The following is a 21452-nucleotide window of genomic DNA, read 5'->3' as shown; positions in this document are numbered from 1 at the left end:
CGCGCGCCTGGAGGCGCCCCTCGCCGCTCCGCGCTCCGCGCCCTGGGACATGGAACCGCGCCGACGCGGCGCCCGCGCGCTCGGGCCGCTGCCCGCCCCCCTGGATCTATAGTGCGAGGCGGCCTGCTCGGGGCGCAGCGTCCGCCGCCCGCGCGAGTCGTCTCTCCGCCTTTGTGTCCCGGCCGCGCGCCCTCCCTGCAGCCCGCGCCCGGCACCCTGGAGCCGCACGGGAGCCTGCCGTCAGAGCTGCGTTCGGCGCGGCGCCCCGGAGCCCCGAGCCCGCCGCGCCGCCGCGCCCAGCGCGTGCGCTCCCGCCCCGCACCCTGAGGGCCCCGAGTGGAGCGCCCCCGACCTCGGCGACGGCTGGAGCTGTCCGGCGCGCCCCGGAGCTGCCTGCGGTCTCCCCCTTGCCTGCCCGGAGGATTGGGGCTCCGGCCCGCGCCCAGTCCCTCCATCGTCCGGAGTGTGCGGCGCTGGGAGCGGCTTGGCCATGGCCGCGAGGAGGGACTCCTTGTGGAAGTACTGCTGGGGAGTTTTGATGGTTTTATGCAGAACTGCGATTTCCAGGTCGATAGTTTTAGAGCCCATCTATTGGAATTCCTCGAACTCCAAGTAAGTGGCATCCGCGATCCCCCTCGGTCCCCGCCTGGGGTCCGCCGCGTCGCGCCGTCCGGGGGGGGGGGGAAGGGCTGGGCCGCGGAGCCTCGGAGTCTGTTTCTGGAACCCCGGTTCCCCCCACTCCAAGTTCCCTGTCCCCCAACCCTCGCCACATTACTTGACGAAACTCTTTTCGCTCGGCGTTCCAGCCAGAGCGCCGGTTCTAAGGGGCTCCCTCCCCGCCTTCCTTTCCCCATGAGCTCCGGGGCTCTGGGAAACCCCTGGCGGCTCGGCTCGGGTGTCATGTTCGGGAAAGTGTCCGATGGCGATACCTGACCCTCATTTCTTTTCGAGGACGGAGAACATGGCCACAAACAGGGCTGGCCGGCGCGTAGGGGCCGGCGGGGATACTGCGCTCTCGAGCGCCCAGGGCGGTCGGACCTCCGCAGGCGGGCGGGGGCGCTGAGCCCGGGGCAGAGGAGCGCACTCCGGAGAAGGGAGCCTGTGGTCGCTTCTCGCCGTCCGCAGCGCCCCGGAGCCCGCGCGCCTCGGCGTCGTGCCGCCTGCCCGAGTGTGCGCGGGGAGCTCGCCAGCTCCGCCGGAGAACTCGGGCGGCGAGCCCTTTCCTGCCAGCCGGGGAGACGGGCCTTCGGTTTCCCCTCTGCACGTCTGAGCCCTCTGCGCGTCGGCTTCTCCCTTCGTTTCTAAACTAGTGGCCCCGAACTCTGTGCGGTCCAGATAGTTGACTTGATTTTAAGGACGCTTTCTGCAAAAGCTTCAGGCCCTGCCTAGTCGATACGGCTCCTGACGCCTTGGCGCTCGGGGAGCCTGGGCAGGAATGGGATCCTTGGATCTGACTTGCTTTTACCAAACCGTGTAGCTAGGAGAAAGACAGGCCTCGTGGAGATTAACTTCCAGTATGAGCTACCAAAATAGAATACATTGAGAATTTAGAAGAGGCGATTCGTCGGTAAGCATGTACGGCCATGGCTCCTAATAAGTTACCTGTGCGTTCAGTTTTGCATCTTAGCTTCTTCTTGGAATACATTTCTAGTTAGGTCCAAAAATATTTTACAGAATCATTGAATTTTTAGCCTTTGGAAACTTGGAAAAAGTGTGGAGGCATTGGCTGGCTCCTGGAGTAAGCGTTTGAGATCAGAGGGAAAATCAATGGCCTAACTGAAGACAAGCAAGTTGGCCATGGATTTAGGAGTAAAGAGATGGGGAATTGATTTTACAAATTATATTTTAATTAAAGAATTATGTTCATTCTTTTAAAAGTGGTAAATTTCAAATTCACCAACATGTTTTACCAAGAATTCCCCTTGATAAGGGCAAGAAACGTCACAGCTGTAAATCGGATTAAACACATTCTTGCATGATGCCGGATGGCACTTTCCAACACGGCTCGTATTTAAAAGTTACTTAATTGCAGCCTCTCTCTATGCAGCCCAGTCTTGTATGGACCACTCTTTTTCCTTGATTGATGTAAGGTTTGTGTTTGCGGAGAAAGTAGTTGCAGTGACATCCTTACACCGGTCCGGAATTGTGAGGCACCAGGTGGTGCGGGAAAGTGCCGGTCCAGGCGGTTGGGGAGCCCGGGCTGGGCGGGCCGGGAAGAGGCCAGCCAGTGTTCGCTTTGCGCCTACAGAGGTCACTCTTCCACGCGCAATGCTCGCGGCTCCAGTTCTCACCTCTTCCCCCCAGGCTGTCTGCTCCGCTCCGCTTTACACTTTCGCTGACGGATTGTTTGGGGAGGCTGATTACCCCCCCACCACCACCAAGATTTAATATTTACACTTAAGACATTCCCATTAACCCGTCCATTGCTCAGCTCCGTGTATGTATCTCTGCGCTAACTACTTACTACTTGGTGTGTGATCAGGAGGCAGAGTAGAAAATACCTACTTGGAAGAAAAGGTAGAGCAGTAACTGTTGCCAGCACGGACATTAATATCTTCTTTTCCTAATGTATTTGGGGTGGGGGAGGTGACTGCTATTTTACGAACGGTCCTGATGAGCAGCATTCCTCGGTTTTTCTGTGCTGCGGCCACAGACTTGGAGACCTGCTGGAGGCCTGCATTTTGGAGAAGCCTGCCACCCTGCACTGATGAAGTTTCTGTTGCCATGATTGCTCCGGTCCTCAAGAGTAGAATTTCTTTTAAAATTCTCATGATAATGGCTTGCCTGGAGGACCGGATAATTTGTCCCTGGAAAAGGTCTGCTTAAGAAAGTATGCAGCTGAATGCTAGCTCGAGAGATCAGAAAGATTTCTTCCTGGAAGAGTGATATGAAAGAGCCTTTTCTAAGTTGGGGAATGAATAAAAACCCCTAGTGCCAAAGGGTTGCTTTATTTGGGGAAGTTGCATATTTATTTCCAGGGAAAAGTTTCAGTCCCTGAAAGTGATGTGGCAGGAAGGTGATCAGATGCAACTGAGGTTTCACGTCAATTCCTATGAACTGTGGAACAATTCACTTGTAATGAAGCCGCCATCAGTTATTAGATTTGTTTCATTTGGAGGTCAGCTTTTTTAGCAGGTGGTCGATGTAGGGAGCAGGAGCAGCTGTTTGGATGCCGCGTCCAGAAAATCCTTTGTAAATTCACCGTCTCCATAACTACTTTAATCACACTATCTGCTGCGCCCATCCCTGAGAGTTTATGCCGCAATCAAAAGAAGTTCTGTGTGCTGAAACATTAGCAACTACCCTGCGAGATGGATTACTCACATCAGGCTCCAGTGGTGTTGCCTCAGTTGTGGTCCCGTTAGGTTGTCGAAGCCTATTCCCCCCCCCACCTTCAACTCGGCGGAGAATAGCAAAGCCTGGCTTTCATTTCCAATTAACTGATGTAGAATAATTTTTCCAAGCATGACAAATAGTTGCCTCCTCTAAAAAATATCCACTTTCGAGTGAGCAAGGCTGTATTAGTTTGGTGCTCTATAATTAATTACACTGACTTTTGTTGGAAATTTCAGTCAAGCAGTAATTTCTTCTGTCTAGGGGTAATGTTTCCAGTGCACCATATACTAGCTAGTTAACAAAGCATTTTGCTTTTCCCATGTCATTTTTTCCCTGCATAATACTGAATTCCTGGTATTGATTGACTTGATACAAAAGAATGGCTGGATAATATCCAGATAACCTATAATACGTGGGCCCCACCACAGTCAGGCTCTGAATAAATACGGACCTGTCAGAGATTGATAAAATAAACTACAATGGATAGTGCTGTTTGAACAGTCCATTCAATACCATATATAAGCCAGCCTGCCTTCCATTGTGTCTGAAATTCTTATTTTTGTAGGTAAACAAATGCACATTCAACACTGATTGAATAGCCCCTTGAACTATGCTCCACAGTTTGCGTTTGGGTTAATCTTGTCGGTTTTAATATAGAGAGAAAAAAGCACAAAGCACCAGGGGTGGAATTGTTAGTCCTTTCCCATCCACATTCCTCACATTTTGTCAGGATGATAAACTAGAGGTAATGGAGTGTCGTTTCACAGGACAACCGAGCCAGGGAGAACACAAAGACGGAGCTGAAGTGATAGCTCACAACATGCTTGGTCGCCTTCTTTTCAGGCGAGAAGAGAATTTATTTGGGAATCGTGTGTCTAGGGACTGCACTTTTTAACCTCGGCAATTATAGTTTCAAGCCTCAGAAACGGGAGCTGGAGGTTAAGATGATTTGTTAAGCACTTGGTTCTAAATCTTTCACAAAGCGTAGCTGTTGACACTTGTCCTACCAATGTAAAGAAATGCAAATGACTGCCAGTTTCCTGAACGTTTCTGACTCTTGCAGGCAAAGTAGAAGGACAGGTGAATTAGCCATCATCCCCAGACCAGCTAAAAACTACAGATTGGAATGTTCTCTCCAGGTGGAGTTAGCTGAAGAATAATCAGTATATTTGGATTACTTATGGTAAAACCTCTTGTCTGTAAATTTACTGAGCAATGCTTTGGTTGGTGGGTCAGTGCGATCATTATCCTCAGAGGGACATGGCAGTTGGAACAACTAAATCCGGGCTACCTTGCCTTCCACTGAGATGCTTTGGGTAGCTTCCAGGGGGTTGAGTGTGACATCTACCTTAGTGTGATGTTTCTCAGAGCGTTTGCCTAATGGGACACGGTCTGAGCTCCCAGCATGACTGCAATCATACGTCATAGGAATGGGAGTGGCAGGGAAAGGAAATACGGACCGTAGACCCTCGGCAAAAGGGCTTTTTTTTTTTTTTTTTAAGGAAGGTGATTTCTTTAACATTTTACGAAAACTTTATTCTTAAACTGTTCCATCACAAAGTAGACAAAAAGCAGGGCTCTTATAAGAAAAATAATGATGAAAATGGTACTCCTGTCGGCCTAATCTCTGCTTTCGTTAGCAGCTGACATAAAGAGCCTGTTTTTCAGGTCACTTATCATTCATCTACATAGATTTGCTTATGAGCTCAGCCTTTGTGTAGCGGAGTAGAGCCTTAAATAGGAGTGTTCAACTGTTTAAAATATTTTGATTAAAATATGCAGAACCCATAGAACTATAAGCTTCTGGTCAGGAATTAGCTCTTTCAGGGAAGAGCTCCCCCCCACTTTTTTTTTTTTTTTTTAGGGGTGGGATTAGAATGGGGCTGGGAGAGGGATAGAAGGAAGGCGAAGAAGAAGGACGGGTGGCGAATGGGACAGTGTTCGAACAGCTTGGAAAAGCTCCTGTGGCTTCATTGTCTCTGCAAAGCCAAAGAATACAAAGGCGTAAGCAACTCAGCCCTTCTCCCGTGATGGAAAATGTAAACCGTTGACATGGCCCCCTGTTTAACTTGTTTAATTCTTGTTTTAAATTCAGTGCTCCGCTAGCCGTGTGAACTCTGAAGATTTCTTTAGTAATCCATTTTGTAGTTCCGAATCAAAAACAAAGTGAAAGGGTCTGACACAATTTGCTTTTATTTTTAGGCAAATCAACCCTGGTCATAGTTAATAAGGGGATTACAACCCAGACTAGGTCTTTACAGATGTAATGTAAATCAAGGGCAGAGTATAAAGAAACTGATCCCTTTTGATTGAAGTACGGTAAAAAGGCATAGAGAAACTAGCGGCAGTAATCTGATTGTATGGCAATAAAACCACCATTTTCTGTCTTTCAGATAAAAATAATGTGGTAAATCCATGCAGTTCATAAGATGGAAAGGCAGATAAAGGGGGAAGCCATGGCAACATATAGATTAGCTTGATGTTGGAAATGACACGTCTCTGAAAAGGGTGTAGAAGCGAAGGTCCTTGCTCCAGGCTGTTGGCTATTATGTGAGAACCACACAGACTTGGAAACTCGGATTAGAAAGTATGAAAGCCCTACTTGTGGCCCGGGATGGTGAAAGCAGGAAAGAAAAGCTGCTCAGTTCTTGCTCATTGGTGGCAGATAATATGGCGAAGGTAGATTTCATTGGCTGCCTTTTTTAGAGGTTGAGATACGGGGCTGATTAAAACTTCAGATCACTGCAGTTGTTAAGGCCTGCAAGATTTTCCTTTTTAACTCCTGGCCTGACAGCAGTAACCATTCTGTAGGATTAGCTGCACTTGGCGGTCCTCGCCTTAATCCATTTGGGCTTCAGGCAGGGCCATGCTGGGCAGGAACAGAGACCAGAGGGGAAGGTAGGGCTGGAGCTCCACGCAAAGAAAGAGACCTTTGGACTGTAGCCATGTTTCAGACCCAGCGCCATCTCACACCGCGTGGGAGAAGTGAAGGTAAACAGTACCCATTGTCCTTCTCCCTCTGCCCTTCCCCGAGTTTTGTCCTTCCCGCCCTGGAAAAGAATATATAATAAAATAAATAAAAGGGGGGGGTTGTTTTCATTCAAATCAGCGGTAATCTAATATGACCAAACCAAGGGGCTCTATATTTTACTCGTAAATGTGAGCCTTAACCTTGGAGTTGAATGGGATGGGCTCCCTTCGTGTAAAGACAGGATTAGAAAATGTTAGCACTGCTCAGCTTTAAAGTAAAAAACCAAAAAAGAATCGGCATGCCTGGAATCTTACTGCCCTCTGTCTGGAACAAGCTTGTGAATCAACTGGACTTTTGTTTTTGCCTTCCACACTCTCCATTTTAGTCATTACACAAAATGAGCCATTGAAACCATGATTGGGTTACATGTGGAGTGACATCCACAATTGGGTCAAGCCAGAAAGGAAATATTTGCTTTACTGCCTCCTACTTGGCGTTTTAGAAAAGTCTCAGCATTTCCTTAGGAGAGTCTGAAAACTCTTAAGACACATGGACAATACTGGTCACTACAAACACCCCCGGTGTCTTGATGGAGTGGATCAAGGGAGTTGCCCTTGCTGTTCTCTTAACAGCAACGTGGGGGCTTTCTAGACTAACTTGTTCTGTGTCTGAGATCTTCATCAAATCTCAGTATTCTCTTTCAGACCCATTGCGTTGATATGGTTCCTAATACTCAGCTGACTCGACCCTCTGGGGCAAGGATTCATCGCCTTTGTTGCCTGCTTTTCTGGTCGTTACAATGTAGCTTTCATAGATCCAAAACATTTAAAAATGATTGCCCATGCACTTGCCATACCCAGTGCCAGCAACTTTACCTTCCTTTCTAGTCTAATTCAGTAACCTATATCAAAAGATCCATTGCACTTGTCTAGATTCACCAAAGAGAAGGGACACCCCCTAATTTACAAGCTGGTCACATCCAAGCACCTTGCATTCTACATTTGACAATGATTGCTAATGGCCCATTCAGCTAAAGTATTTGCTTGTTAACAGGGAACAGAGCATGATAAATGTCCAGCAAGCTTGCGGCCTCCTTCAGCTTTTCAAATGCAGACTGGTGCATATTTATGGCAGGCAAATGACAAAAGAAGACGCTGAATCGCCCTGGCCTCCAGCTTTCTACTAGGAACAGGGTTAAAGTGATTAGAGAAAGAAGCAGGGGAGTCTGGCCTCCAGTTTACTGACCGTCCCGCAGCATTCAGCATCCCGGTCTCCCTGCAGAAACGGACTGCAGAGGTGCTGGAGATAAGGATGGTTAGATCGGATGCACCAGGGGAAGAAGGAGGTGATCGGTGATGAAGTGTTTTCCGTGCACACTGGATGCCAGGTGAACCTGTATCTCGTGCTCCCGCAGAGAACCACCAGTGGTTCTTTACGTTCCTTTTCCTGTATAAATTCAAACGTGTAATTCTAGTTCAAAGCATTTTGTGACTGGTGAGTTGCATACTTGCTGATTTAAAAAAACAAAAACAAAACATAGTAGGAGAACACTACATTAAAGAAAAACAAGTTGTTTCTGCCTTTAGTAATTCTCTACGCAGAACATGAAGGGGAGAAAAAGAAGGATTGTAGTGAAGTATTAATAGTTTGCTGTTTTGTTCCTCTAAAAGCACGGGTAGGTGAAGGTTCTAACAACTCAGCGGTGGGCAGACATTCAGGATGCTCGGAATGAACCCCCAATGATCGGCTTTGCTTTGAAAACTTTGTTTTCTTCATTACTATAGGTTCTTCATGTTTCCTATATAGAAATGATTAAATAATCTAATGTATTTTCTCAATTTAAGTTCAGCTGCATCCTTTAATTACAGTCCTTGTATATAGGTCTCCCAGTACTTGCTGGGCAAGTCCCTATGGCCCCCAAGGCATTCCCCTGTGCTTTTCATGCACTGATTCCTCCCATATCACCCCAGAATAATTATGAGTGCTACTCTCATCTTTGAAACCAGTAGAGTCAACGTGTTTGTATTGGAGGAATGGGATTACGGATGGTCCTAAGGCCTTGGCTTGTTTGGTAGTTGGTGTTGGTGTGTGTGTGTCTGTCTGTCTGTCTGTCTCTCTCTCTCTCTCTCTCGGGTGCAACACCTGCTGTCTGCCCACTGGTGCTCCCCAGCCACACTCCCTGCAGGGTCCCTAACCTCAGAGTGTCTGAAGTGTGCCTTTCCCTTTCCACCATCTGAGGACCGGAGGCACAGCATAGTGAAATGCATCTGAATCTTGGTCCTTGCTCTTCCTGCGAGTTGAGCTGGCTCACTGTGGCTTGAAACATTTGCCCTGGACTAGAACTGTCTGTGAGTGGGGCCGGACCAGTCATGTTCAGGGCCAGGCTCAGAATGGGCCTGCCAAAGAAGTTAGAAAATGCCAGTTTTCACCTAACTACCAGAACTAAAGTCGGGGTACATTTTAGATGCAAATAAGCTCTTCTAAGCCCTGAGTCCCCCATGGTCTATGGGAAAATGGTGTGGACTGTCTAATAAAGTTTACAAATTCCCCTAGATAAGTGCCCTCTTTATGACATAGATCAAACATAATTTCTTTAAATCTTTTCTCTGTAATCCCACAGCACTTTAGTTAAATACCTGGGGTCTAGAAAGAACATCGTACACTGTAGTGTCATGATTCATATGCGAGCCTTAATGCCCGTCGTTGCCCTCCTGGTCCCTAAGAGGCTGGGACAAGAGCTGTTGTATTTTGGCAGCCTCTGTCTGTTAGCTAGTGGTGACATCCAGGAAGGACCAGTCCAATGAACAGACACAATCTGGATGTATATTTATGGCTGCCTGTGGTGTGTTAACTTGTCACCTGTTACTAGAGATCCCCCCTGCCCCCTGCCAGAGCAACGGCTCTAGAACTTCAGGGCACAGAACCACCTGGAGGGCTTGTTAAAACCGGGTTTTGCTGGGCCCCACCCCCGAGTTCCGGATTCCTGAGGTCTGGGTGGGACTTGAAATTGACATTTCTAACAAGCCCTCAGCTGATGCTTCTGCTGCTCAGAGACCACACCTTGAGAACCGTTGCCCTAAATTAACTTTTTTTTTTTTTCCCCTTGGAAACGGCTCAGCATTAGCTCATCACCTTCCAAGGCTGTTTTGGAATTTCTGAAGAAATCGGTGGTCCTTGTCTTGCTGCTTTCTGCCCCATTCTTGCCTTGCTGGAGGCCATAGGGGATCGTCTGGGTCACTGAGAAGCCGGTAAAGCATCGATTTATTCAACAAGCATTTGTTAACTGTGAGGCCCGTTACTAGGTTCTGATGATAGAACAATCTCCCCCCTCAAGAGACTTAAGTCCCAGGGTGGGGACCGAGAAGGCCTGGCGGAACTATGGTTACAGTAGGTCCCTGAAATACACCGTCATAAGCAAGTCAAAGTAATAACAGTTCAGCCATGAGCAGTACGTGTGTATCGAGTACACGTCTGTAAGCATCCACAGTATTTCAGACGTCTGAGCATAGCTCGGAGATCCCACAAGTGAGGCAAATCGACCCTGTGGGATAGCTAACCCAGTGGTCTCAGCTACCTTTGTGAAGATGAGAATCCGCAGTACCCATGGGTTTTTCAGATGCATGTGATGATAATGGAAGGGTCAGGCAAATCGATTTAGCAAAGACGACCAAGCAAATGCTATTTTAGTTTAGCCAACAGTACCTGCTTTGGAATCTGGCTGTTCCAGCCCAAACCCAGCACAGCCGGGTTTTTTTCACTGTGTAACTAGGGGGAGTACCCTCTCTGTCTCAGTTATCCTGACTCTAAAATGGAGGCAGTAGTCTAATAGCGCTGAATAAAAGAGTAATAAAATTGTGGTCAGGATTAAAAGAGTTTAGCTCTGAGCTTGGCACAATGAAGCAATAAATGTCCGCTATTGTTAATAAAATTAATTGAATATTTGTGTGCCTGGCTATGGTTCATTTTGCCTACCATATACAAAGAATAAATAAAAATGACATGTTAATAAAGATTGCAACATGGCATGTTCACCTTTTAAAGTTTGTTTTGTTGATTTTGTTCACCTGCCACCCTTCTACTCCTCCTTTAAACCTTTCCTCTTAAGTGAAGCATTTTATCTGCCCCTCTGCTGCAAATTCCATGCTCTCCCCTCTGCTCCCTACACCTAATGCTTGGTTGTAACATTTATAACACCGGAGAAATCTGTTTCCCCACCATGGACTGAGGAGAGCCTGGGCTGAATCCACTTTGTGTGTTCTAGTACAGGATACAGTAAGAGATTGTGTTGTTGAACAGACAGAAGAATGCAGCCTGTAGGGACGACATAGTAGCCTCATTTGTGTTCATGTTACATGTTATTTCTTATTTCGAAACCAACGCACCTGGTGGACGCAGTTTATTTAACAAAAGTCATAGAGGACTTAGCGTATGCCATATGCTGTTCTAACAGTTTAACAAATAACTGACTCATTCGGTGTTCACAGTAACCATCTGAGCGAGGTACTTTTATGATTCCTGTAATATCAATGGGGAAACCAAGGCACATTAATTAAGTCGCCCGAAGACCTATGGTTAATAAGTGGTACGGTCTGCATTTGAACCTGATTACTCTGGTTCCAGAACCTATCCCCTTAATTCTCTGCCTGTCTCTCTTATGCTATTGCGTGGAGTGATTAGAAATCGAATAACTAAATTAAGCATACATACGTTCGTGGAAAACCATGCATACAAGATGGATTAAAAAAGTTTGAGGTGTAATTCTTCCCTTTGTCAGTTGTTATTTATAACCTTTCCTATGACGGATATGCAGTTCTCGATGGGTCCTTTGAATCTTTGATAACGAGGTTCTACTCAATGGAAACTAGACACTTATGAAAGTATGTAATATTAATGCATTTATTGAGTGTTATTCCTTTGACTATTAACATCTTCCTTTTAAAATGTTAAACATTTGATGGTTTTTTGGGGAGAAAAAGAGGTCAGATTTTCGAGGAGAGTTGCATGTGGTTAGGTGCTGAGCATGCGTCAAGCTAAGGAGGTAGTATGACATCTTTTTTAGAGTCTAGTCACAATTAAATGCCATTTTATTTTGGATTTTGGGATCTGTGCCAGCTTCTAGCTTGTCAGAGCTGAGAAGACTCAAATCAAGTCCAGGCCTATTTCTACAGCAAACTGGGATTCTGGCTTCTTGCCTGTGGATTCATTCAGTATATCCCATCTGGCTTTTGATGTTCTGCAAGTTTGGAGCAGTTTGTTTCAGGAAGCCTAGCAGCCTGGGGTCCTCTTGCCTCCAGAATGAGCCTCTCTGCTTGCCTCTTCTCCAGGACGTAGTGTCCGCTTACCTGTTGACAAAGCGGCCAGCTGGCGGTGACAGCCAGGTCTTCCTTCCTTTTAGAGCTCAGGACCCACGGCGTCCCTCCTAGTTTCTCCAAGCCCTGTGCCCTTCAGTTTAATTCAGTCACAGCCTGTTTGAATAACTTAAGAGTATTTAATTTCTGTGCATGTTTGTGTCTTGGTGAGGCTCTATCCAGGCTGCTCGTAGTGACTGAGCAGGAACTATACTGTCCTCAGTTACAGTGGCGCCCCACGCACATTTTTATAGGAGACAGTTTGGGGGTGATCTGTGTGGAAGTCTCCAGCCAGTCAGGCTTGACTCTTTTGTGCTGTCAGCAGGACAGACCTGGCTGATGGGCAGCCTGCTTTATTTCTTCCCTCCTCTTCCCTCCTCTCTGGGCTTTCCCAAAGCCATGAGAGGTGCAGGAAAATATCTCCTGTCCTACGCACAGCAGACTCGTCCCTGACCCTGCTCCTGAGCCTGGGAAGAGGGGGAAGTGTGCCGGAGGCAGGCATTTAGGTGGTTGGTTGTAAAATGATTGCGCACAGCCTTGTAACTTTTGTTGGCAGGCTTATGTTTGACTGGCAGGGAGAAGCTGTTCTTATATGTGTTCTTATATCAAGAGAGAACTAAGAGTTTTGTCTCTTCTTCAACCGTACTTACCAAAGTGTTCATTCTGTAATCACACCGACACCCATGGAGCACCCTTCTGTGCAAGGCACGGGGCTGGACGGCTTGGAGTCCAGCAGGAAACATAACAGGCTCTGTCCCAGGGTCCCACTCCAGCTTGAGGAGCAGGAACTGGACCCCCTTGGTGTGCCTCTTTCTCTCAGTGCTGTTTTCCCCACCAAAGGGGAGAGGTTCCATTCACCCATAAAACATGGGTGAATTGTTTTTCTAAATAGGTGAGATTCTTTGGAATTAAAAAAAGTGTGATGATAGGAACGAAAGGAATGGGCAGGCTTGCTAGAAAAGAGACGCCCATTGCTGTGCATGGAGATCTCAACTCCATTCCTTTGCAGCCAGCCCACTCCCCTGTGAGTTACATGTACCTTTCAGCCCTGTGACGTGCCCACTCAGGCAGATGAGCAAATGGATCTGCACACTTCTATCGCGAGAGCCACCTGGAAGTGCCCCTTGAATTTCTTTCTCTATGAAAGCCACTTTTCTCTCGGGAGCCTCACCTATAAATAACAAGAGTTCCACCTTCCTTTATAGACTCTTGCTAAAAGCATGGTTTGGAACAAGACCGTGCAGGTGCAAACAAATCACAGTTGGGAAAGAAGCTCGCCGCGTCTCTTGCCTCCGCGGGTTATGAAATCCCCGTTTCGATAATGGGGCCGGCGTGGATGAGCCAGCACGACAGACAGAGTTGGCCGGAGTGACTCACTTGCTTTCCCACCGCGCCTCCCGGCTCCCCAGCCTTAACTCTTTTCAGTTCCCGAGTTTGGCCTTATCTGGCCACAAACTTCACTTTTCTGAAAGTTTTGAGGGGGGGGGGGGTGCTTAAATCAGTTCCATAAATAAAAACCTCTGTGTTTTGTTTTGAGGTGGGTGGCTGCTTTTTGTTTTTAATTCCACAGCCGGGATCAACTAGTCTCTTTGAACCCGTGCAAAGAAAATGGTGCTGTGTGTCATGTACTGAACGTGTGACTTACAGATGCAGAGCTCTTCTTTTTTTCTTTTATTTTTTATTTTAATTCCAGTATAGTTAACATAACGGTTTCAGGTGTACAATACAGTGATTGAACAGTTCTATTTAGCACTTGGTGCTCATCATGAACAGTGCGTGAAGATACCTGTTTCAACCTCAGCTGGCTTTAGGCTGGCCTGTGAATTGGAAGTTTTTATTACAGCGGAACAGAGAAAACTTAAATAACTTGTGTTATTTTCCTCAACGAAAATGTAAACTATGGGAATATTATCTTTGAGTGTTTTAAAATAAAACTTACTTTAGCCACCACTGTTTGAGCATTATGTCACAAATAAAAAACAAGATTAACATCAAAAGGAGTCAGTTTTCATTCAATTGTGCAGCATTGTAGGCTGTGAAACTTAATATTATTTTGACTCGTGCAGTAATTGTAGAATGACAGGGAAATGGATTAAGTTTAAATACAAGTGCACACAGCAGCTACACACAGACTGTCAAATGCAAGGCGAGGTCATTGGCCAGAGTGAGGCCCCTGGCTCTTCAGATTAGGATTTTATAAATAAAACTTTCCTTTAGACTGTAGTTTACTACTTTTTTCAAGTGTGTGCATAGACAAAGAGGCACAAATACTGTTGCTCCTCACCTTGAAAAGTTGCTAAACTGGTTTGCACACCCATCGGCTCACAGTGCATTTTGAATTTCTGTGCTTCTCATCTTTCTTTTTCTGGAAAAGATTTTGCTTGTCATTGGTGTGAAGCTTGAAATGCACCCCCTCCCCCATACACCCCCTAGTTCTCGGATTTATAACACTTTAATGGTCCCAGATTGTATAGCCTGCTTTTATGCCCCTTTTCTTTTCCTTGAATAAATCAGGTTCATGTTGCAGATATTTGTTTGAGAAAAGTTTTGAAAGAAGGGGCACCTGTGAAAACCAGCGATTGTTCCAGCACCCCATACACTTTCGAATTAAAGCAGAAAATGTCAATTAAAGCCTCCAGTTACTACCTTATTTCTTGAACGTTTAAAGCCACTGAGAAGGTAGTGGTGCGCTGGCTTCAAGTTTTAAGGTAATTACTTGCTACTCCAAGCGGTGGTATCTGGTGACCTAATTCTGTATAAAGCTGACACCCTGTAGCTACGCCCCACTCTCTCTCTCTGGTTTCAGAGAAAGTTTGTGCAGAATCTTGTTCTGATGGGAAAGTGCAAAAGGGGGCAGTAAAGTGCTATCCACAAAAAGGAAACTTTTCCCAAGTATTTCTCAGGGTCTTGATATTGCCTGTGTCTGTTGTGGGCCCTGCTTTCATTTATTCCCTTTCTAACAAACTCTTCTGTTTGGGGCATTTAGAGAGAGAGGCTCTTACTAAGCTGTGCCAGCAATGTAGTATTCGACGGAAGTAATACCCGAGGAGTATCCCTCCTGGTTATGAAATTCACATACGAATTAAGTCCTGCTTCTGCAGTATTTCTGTTCCCCAGTGCACAGGGTGTTTCTGAAAGGAATCGTGGGCTTCTGTGTTCATGCTCTTCTAGTGCCCTAGAGACGTGGAAGGAGGCCCCCAGTGCATGGTGAGGTTCAGGGTCATGGGTCTGGGCTTATCCAGAGCAACCTGCATCTTTTGTCAGGTGACCAGAAAGCCCAACCAGCTGCAGAGTGCTCCTCCTTCAGAATTTTGGACTAATTTACAAATGGACTGCTCTTCTTCCCTGAAGCCTTTGAAATTTAATTAAAGTAAAATAGAAGCATTTTATGGGAAAAGTGCATGTTTTCCAAAATATAGTAAACTCAAAGTGTACGTAATATAGAACTCTGGCCTGCAAATAAGCTTATTCTGTGATAGGACATGATTTTGGGTGCCAACTGCTAGGGTGAACCTCCTCCTAAAGCCGGCATTCAGATCCCCTGAAATGTTAGCCAACTTCCAGATTTTTCCAGTGCAGTGATTAAGCCTAAACTGTATCCATCCTGTATTTTTCATTTATTTTACTAGGGTTTTGTGGACTCAGAAGCTGATTTGTTACGTAGGCCACAGTTCCAACCATAATAACTTTAGTTATTTCAAAGGAAATGCATCAAAAAAGTTAAAACGTCTACAGGTTTTAAATATTTTAAGTGCTGATTTTTAAAACCAGAATTATGAAAGATGGCTCAGGAACATGATATCATTTGTTCTTTGAAACTGCACTGAAAATGATGTTCCATCTGATCACAGAAGCATTTAACGTTTATCGTAGAAAATTCCGAAAAACATGGAAAGCTAAAAATCACGCTGGGTCCACCACCCAGTATCTCAAAGCTGTCTCAGGTAACAGCCCCAAGTTTGATCATCTGTGTATGTTTTCCGTGTTGTCAGAATAAGCAGAATCACATACCACACATTGTATCTATATGTATGTTTTCAATTGAAATTAGCCACGTACTTACAGTAATCGTATACTCTGATGTAACTTGGAGAAGAAAAATAAAAACAATCCTCAGTGAAAAAGGTAGCACCTATGCATTTATGAATCTTATTTTGCTCCACAGTGTGCTCCAGAGGTAGAATATCATGTGTGGGTCCCCTGTCCCCCCAGTTTACATAGTGGCCGGATTGGCACTGGTCCTGTTAATGAGCACCAGGGTCCTGTTCTCAGGTGGATGATAATGCCATCCATTAGCATGCAGAAATACTAGATTTTTAAATTGATTTTTATGTACCTAGTAGTAAATGGAAACGGCTCTGGATCTGAGCTGACACTTTTTAACTTAGGAGCACTGTCATTGTGTCTGGTTAAAGGGGGGTTTGCCTGACTGGGTCATTTGTTTAGACATAGACATTGGTCATTCCTGTCTGTGTCTTCTTCTGACCTCCGTTATTCTCTGTCAGCTTGCTACTTCGCATTCGGGTACCGCTTACTGAGTTGCTCTTGTGTATATGGTGGTCTGGCATATCCTTCAATCATTTACCTCCATATTTTCCTTCCCTTGGGAGAACCAGGCCTCCTGTTTTTCCGTGTATGTTTTCACAGACTCTGTCAGCATCAACGGAGCACCTCAGCGATTTGGCCTTTCTTCTAGGCTAATTTTGGACGACTTTGAAGAAAAGCATGAGAAGTCACTGAATGTTTGTCCTGAGCTGTAGGTGTCCCAATCAGGGACAAATGCAGGAGCGGGTAGGGGAGAAAATGGGCCATTTGTGGTGGGGTTGGGAGTGCAGCTATGGGTCCCCCCTACACAGCGATCCCTAAACTAATCTCAGCTGCCGGCTTCCCGGGGACCCTCCTCCTCCATCTGGCCAGGGTAAGAAGTTGATGGGGCACCCACTGCCCCCATCTGATTTCTCAAGCACCCCCAAGACCTGGTAATGCAATACTAGTCAACAGAGGAATCCAGACCTGAGATCACATGTGTGATGTTCTGGTCTGTCAGAGAAAATTGTGTGTCGTGACCCCTGAGCTCTTAAGTAGCTTTAAATGCATTGCGCTAGGGTTTTTTTTGTTTTTTTGTTTGTTTGTTTTTTGTTTTTTGTTTTTTGTTTTAAAGCATGGATTCCTAGTGTGGATTAAAACATTACAGAATATCATGTCGCATGAGGACTGTATTATAAATAGTTTCTACAATAATGAATATGATGTTGAAATGTCTAAGTTAGATTATTAGAGATCTAATTTAGATTACTAAATATTAATGTCTAATTTAGGTTATTAGATCGATTCAGAGTATTCCCTGTGGGAAGTATTAGAGTCTGGTGTGGTGAATAACTTTTTTTTAAAAAACTTGGATTACATTTGATAGGTAATCAGAAGATAAAAACTTTCTGGTATCAGATCATTTCATTTCAGGCAGGTTAACTCTTTTATTCCGTATTGTCTCCATATTTGATTCAGAGTCATCACATCTATTGTCTTGCTTGGAAGTGACTCATTGGGGAAAACCATAGGAGTTGCCTGTTTGTGCTCAGCAGGCACCCTCTCTTACCATTCTTGGGTCGGGGGGTGGGGGGGACCTGCAGTGAGCAGCACAGACCCAGCCCTGACTTCGAGGAAGCAGCCCTGAGCCAAAGTCTCCTGATGGAAAGATTCTCCCTCCCAGGACGGCAGCAGGTGACTGACTGCTCTGCCCTTCAGTAGCCTGGCTCAGAAAGGAAAGTGGCCTGGCTTTGTTCTCTGTCCTCTATAGGACATGAAGCACTGTAGGCCTTCTTTGGTTTTTGTTTTGGATTAGACACCAGCAGACTTTATGAAATGATGCCTATCACTACTCTTTGTTTGGGTAGAGTTTCACAAAAACAACCTCACCTGTGTAGTATGGGTTGTAACTCTGTGCTCCTTTTGGTTAGAAGATAAATGTTATTTCATCACATGGAAAGAAATCTGTATTTGACCTCCACCGTGGATAGCCAGGTTAGAAATTTTAAATGAGCCAGTGGTTACCACTGTAATTCTCCCTCTGTGTTTTTTGGGTTTTTTGTTTGTTTTTTTGAATACTTCCTAAATCAAAACAGGATTAAGTAAATTACTAAATATTACAAAATATTCAAGGCATAGTTCTACTGGGTAGTCTGACTTATTAAGGTCTCTCAGTAATCTTGAGGTAATAGAATCCCAATATAAAGGACCTAGCTTCAAAAACAGTTAGGATTTTGTCTTGTGTTTTTAAGTCTGTGGTTACTGACTTGCTTTTAACATATGGGACGCATTGCTTTCCCCTCGAAAGTGGTGTTATTAAGAAATTCACCCTGTTTTATTTTCATTTACATTTTGAATTCTCATAAATTGTCAGGAGACCATCCGTAGTACTATAATTAAAACACCGATTTCACATAGTTGGCCAGTTTCTTCCTCACCTATTGGTTCTCAGCCTTCCTGGGGCAAGGTGGGGTTACCAGATGGCCGCCTTTGTGTGAGCCGTGGTCTCAGGTGACTACTTCTGGAGCAGCCTCCGCTGTAGGCACATGCTTGGTGTGGAATTAGACTCCACGGGACGATTGCAAGCCTGCATGGCCATTCACTTTCTCTTCGTTTTCCTTAACTTCGTGGCTTATCTATGCAAAGCTCAATTTAGAAAAAAATTGCATTTCACAAAACCAGATTTATGCTCTAATGTGATGCAGTGAGAACTGAAAAGTGTGCAAAGAAAGGGGGCTTTTCCTGTCGTGTCTCCTGTTTGGCACAGCGGGGCTTCATCTGTTTTGCATGTTTCGTACGTGTGCAGTGATTAAATCAAGACAATGTGGTGGAAGGGGCTTCGATCAGCGCTTAGCTGAGAGTACGTTCTCAAAAGCAGCCTTGCGTTTGTTATTATTGGTTCTGGAGGGGCTAACTGCCTTGCATTTTAGATAGGAAGGGATTGTGGAAGACTGCCGTACTCCCAGATCCTTCCAGAGAATGGGTCAAAAGCTCTGTCTGCACTGCTCCTTGCTCTCCAGAAACACCCATCATGCCTGCAATGATGTCTTAGAAATCTCATCCCTGCTCCCCCAGCACACCCCTGTCTTCCCAACACTAGGTGGTCCTGTCTACAGAATTCGTCCATGCCTATAATCTGCAAATAGTCTATGACACGTAATTTGACTTAAATTTATTGGTGTATATCTTCCCTTCCATTTGTTCTTTCATATTTTTTCAATGAGTACATTATTTATTGAGCATTTACCATATGTCAGCCCTTGGGCATTCAGCATTGAACTAGACACATGGGATCTGCCTGCCCTCAGGGAGCTAGACAGTACACTTCTGACCACAAGCCCTTTACGCTTCTGTCACTCAGAGCGTCTGCCACAAAATAGGTTTGCTTTAGTTACTATACTCTCTTGACTCTCTTTTTGCTCTCATGTTGCCTTAGAAACAGGGTTCCTGGGGAGCAAAGGGGTTTTGGGGGCTTGACTGTGCACAGTGGTAATGTAGGCAAGAAATTCATGATTCAGGCTCTCCGCTCAGCCACACTCTTTATCCGCTGAGAAACTATAATCTCATCAATTGAATGACTGGTGTGCTAACCAGTTTACATATGCGTGTTTGTTTATATATATTATATATTTTTATATGCATTATATGTAAATCATATTGTATATATGTAAACCAGGTTACATATAAATATGTATATATATATCTTTTGTGTGTATATACATATATATGCTTAAGTAAACCTTTAAAGCACTCAAGTGCTGGGTCTTTTTTTAAGGAATTCTTGAAACAATTATTTTTTCAGGGAAAAGGATCAAATCCTTGCCTTACTCTTTGCCAAAATGTATTCTGAAAAGCAAACAGACACTTCTTGAGGCATTTGGAATAGTGAGTTTTTATGAGCATATCAAATATGCTTATTGAAATTCGAGATTTCTCCTCTTCCCTCTCATTTTGCTAAGCCATCCCTTGGCTTACCCTCCCCATCCATCACTCCCCCATCCCTGACAGTTACCACTTTTTACATGATTTGTGCCTTCTGAAAGTATAGTCTAAAACATGGTGGTCCTCCTAGCCAGACTGGCCCATGTGTGGGAGGTTCCTGACCTCAGCCCTGTCAGCAGTGGCAGCAGAAGCTGTTACTCAGATTTGGTGAGTGAAGAGACAGTCATAAGCAGTTGTTTACACGGCGGGGTGGAAATCTCCCATGATCCTTTGGTTAAGCGGCCGGGGCCGGGGGGGGGGTGGGGGAGGGGGGGACAAGACAAAAACCCTCTCATGAAGGAAACAGGATCTAGGGAGCATTTTGAATGAAGAAAGAGCTTAGTGAGCCAGACACATGGGGTGTGATGTGGGAGAGTTCTGAGATACGCAGACATCGTCCGCGGCTGAGAGGGAGTGGGCAGGTCCGATGCATTACCTTAAGGAAATTGACTGGATGCACAAGAAAATGGGTCCATCTGGCAGCTAAGGATCCTGATCTCTAGTGCCTGGGCAAGCCCCTGGAGAAATGGTCCAAAGTAAAAGTTGGTGCTTGTGAAGACCAGAGCTTTGAGAGGAGGCAGACACAGGCCTGCAGGCTGCAGACCTCAGCTGTGGTTTAGGAACACTTCTGACACGGCTAATGCGCGCTGCTTGCTCTGTACCAGCTCCCAAAGGAGCAGACTTAGGATCGAAAATGTGTGGCATAGGGTGGGCCCCCCAGGCAGGAATTGGCCTCTGGTTCTTGGAGGCAGAGAAGATTTCCTGAGACGGTCAAGGAATAAAACATGAGGAAAAGGTTGTATTAGGAAGGTGAGCAGTGTAATAGTCACCACACTTCCTTCATACCGACCGCCAGGCATCCTGCCCCCACTTCTTAACCCAAAGGACACATAGAATTACTCTGAGGGGCAGGAGTGAAGGCGACAAAGCTTCATCCACAGACATTCTGATTCAGCCCTTCAGTCTATTCCCCAGAACCCAGAGTTGTGTTTTACCTGCAAGAAAGACAGAATTGCCTACAGAGACTATGCTGGCACTCGGGAGGTGGAGGCTGGGGGTTGAATTTTCAAAGCATCTCCCCAGAAAATTGTATGAATGGCCAAGAAAGTCACAGAGAGGCTCTCACTAGGGGTGGTCTTCATTTGTCAAAAGTTTTAGAAAAGACTTGAAGGGTGCACACTTGACTGAAATTTGTCATTGTTATAAAAAAATTCATTTTGAGAAATATTTTGTTAAATGATTCTTGTTCACTTTTCTTTCCTTCCCTTCTTTCTTTCTTTCTGTCTGTCTGTCAATGAAATGTCTTATGTCCTTGCTAAAGGAGCTCAGGGAAAAAAAGCGGGGGGACCACACTCTCTGGGATTATAAATGACACATTCCCAAAGAAGAAGACAAACCACTGTGCAGCATGCATTTTTTTCTGCCATAAAGAGTATTGGTTTTTAATATAAATCTGTACTATAATTTGTTATGTTCTGTGATGGTTCATAACAACCTCCTGCACTTTTCAGAAAATTAATACCATTCATTAGCATAAATCACAACCCGTTTCCTCAGTCTGTGCTTGAAATTGGGGGTGCCCCATCATCCAGGAGCTCCCTTGCTCGCTCTCTCAGTGAATTATGACCCATTAATTGTCATGGCTGGTGGGCTTCCCTGGTTAAATAAAGGATTGGATTGGAAGGATTCAGATGTGATGCTTTGTTCTTGGGCTTTAATATTTTAATGAGCCTGCAGGCTTGGCTGCTTACCGAGGGAGGGAGGAACGAGATGGGGTTTCTGAGTGTGCT

At 45.4% G+C, this 21452-nt stretch overlaps 1 protein-coding gene across 1 annotated transcript in view; it reads left to right on the top strand.

Moving 5' to 3' along the window:
- The first annotated feature begins 327 nt into the window (after positions 1-327).
- Positions 328-21452, top strand: part of EFNB2 (ephrin B2) — a 41452-nt gene continuing 20327 nt past the window's right edge. Inside the window, exon 1 of the mRNA XM_028111996.2 lies at positions 328-612. Within this exon, the coding sequence (XP_027967797.1) occupies positions 491-612 (122 nt within the window). The 5' untranslated portion in view covers positions 328-490. The remainder of the gene's footprint in view (positions 613-21452) is intronic.

The sequence above is a fragment of the Eumetopias jubatus genome, unplaced genomic scaffold, assembly GCF_037043125.1.
Source record: "Eumetopias jubatus isolate StellerSeaLion01/CBP00866 unplaced genomic scaffold, mEumJub1_p1.0 scaffold_3, whole genome shotgun sequence".
In the NCBI taxonomy this organism is placed as follows: Eukaryota; Metazoa; Chordata; class Mammalia; order Carnivora; family Otariidae; genus Eumetopias; species Eumetopias jubatus.
The sequence above is the reverse complement of the archived record's forward strand: the minus strand, read 5'-3'. Positions and strand labels throughout refer to the sequence as shown.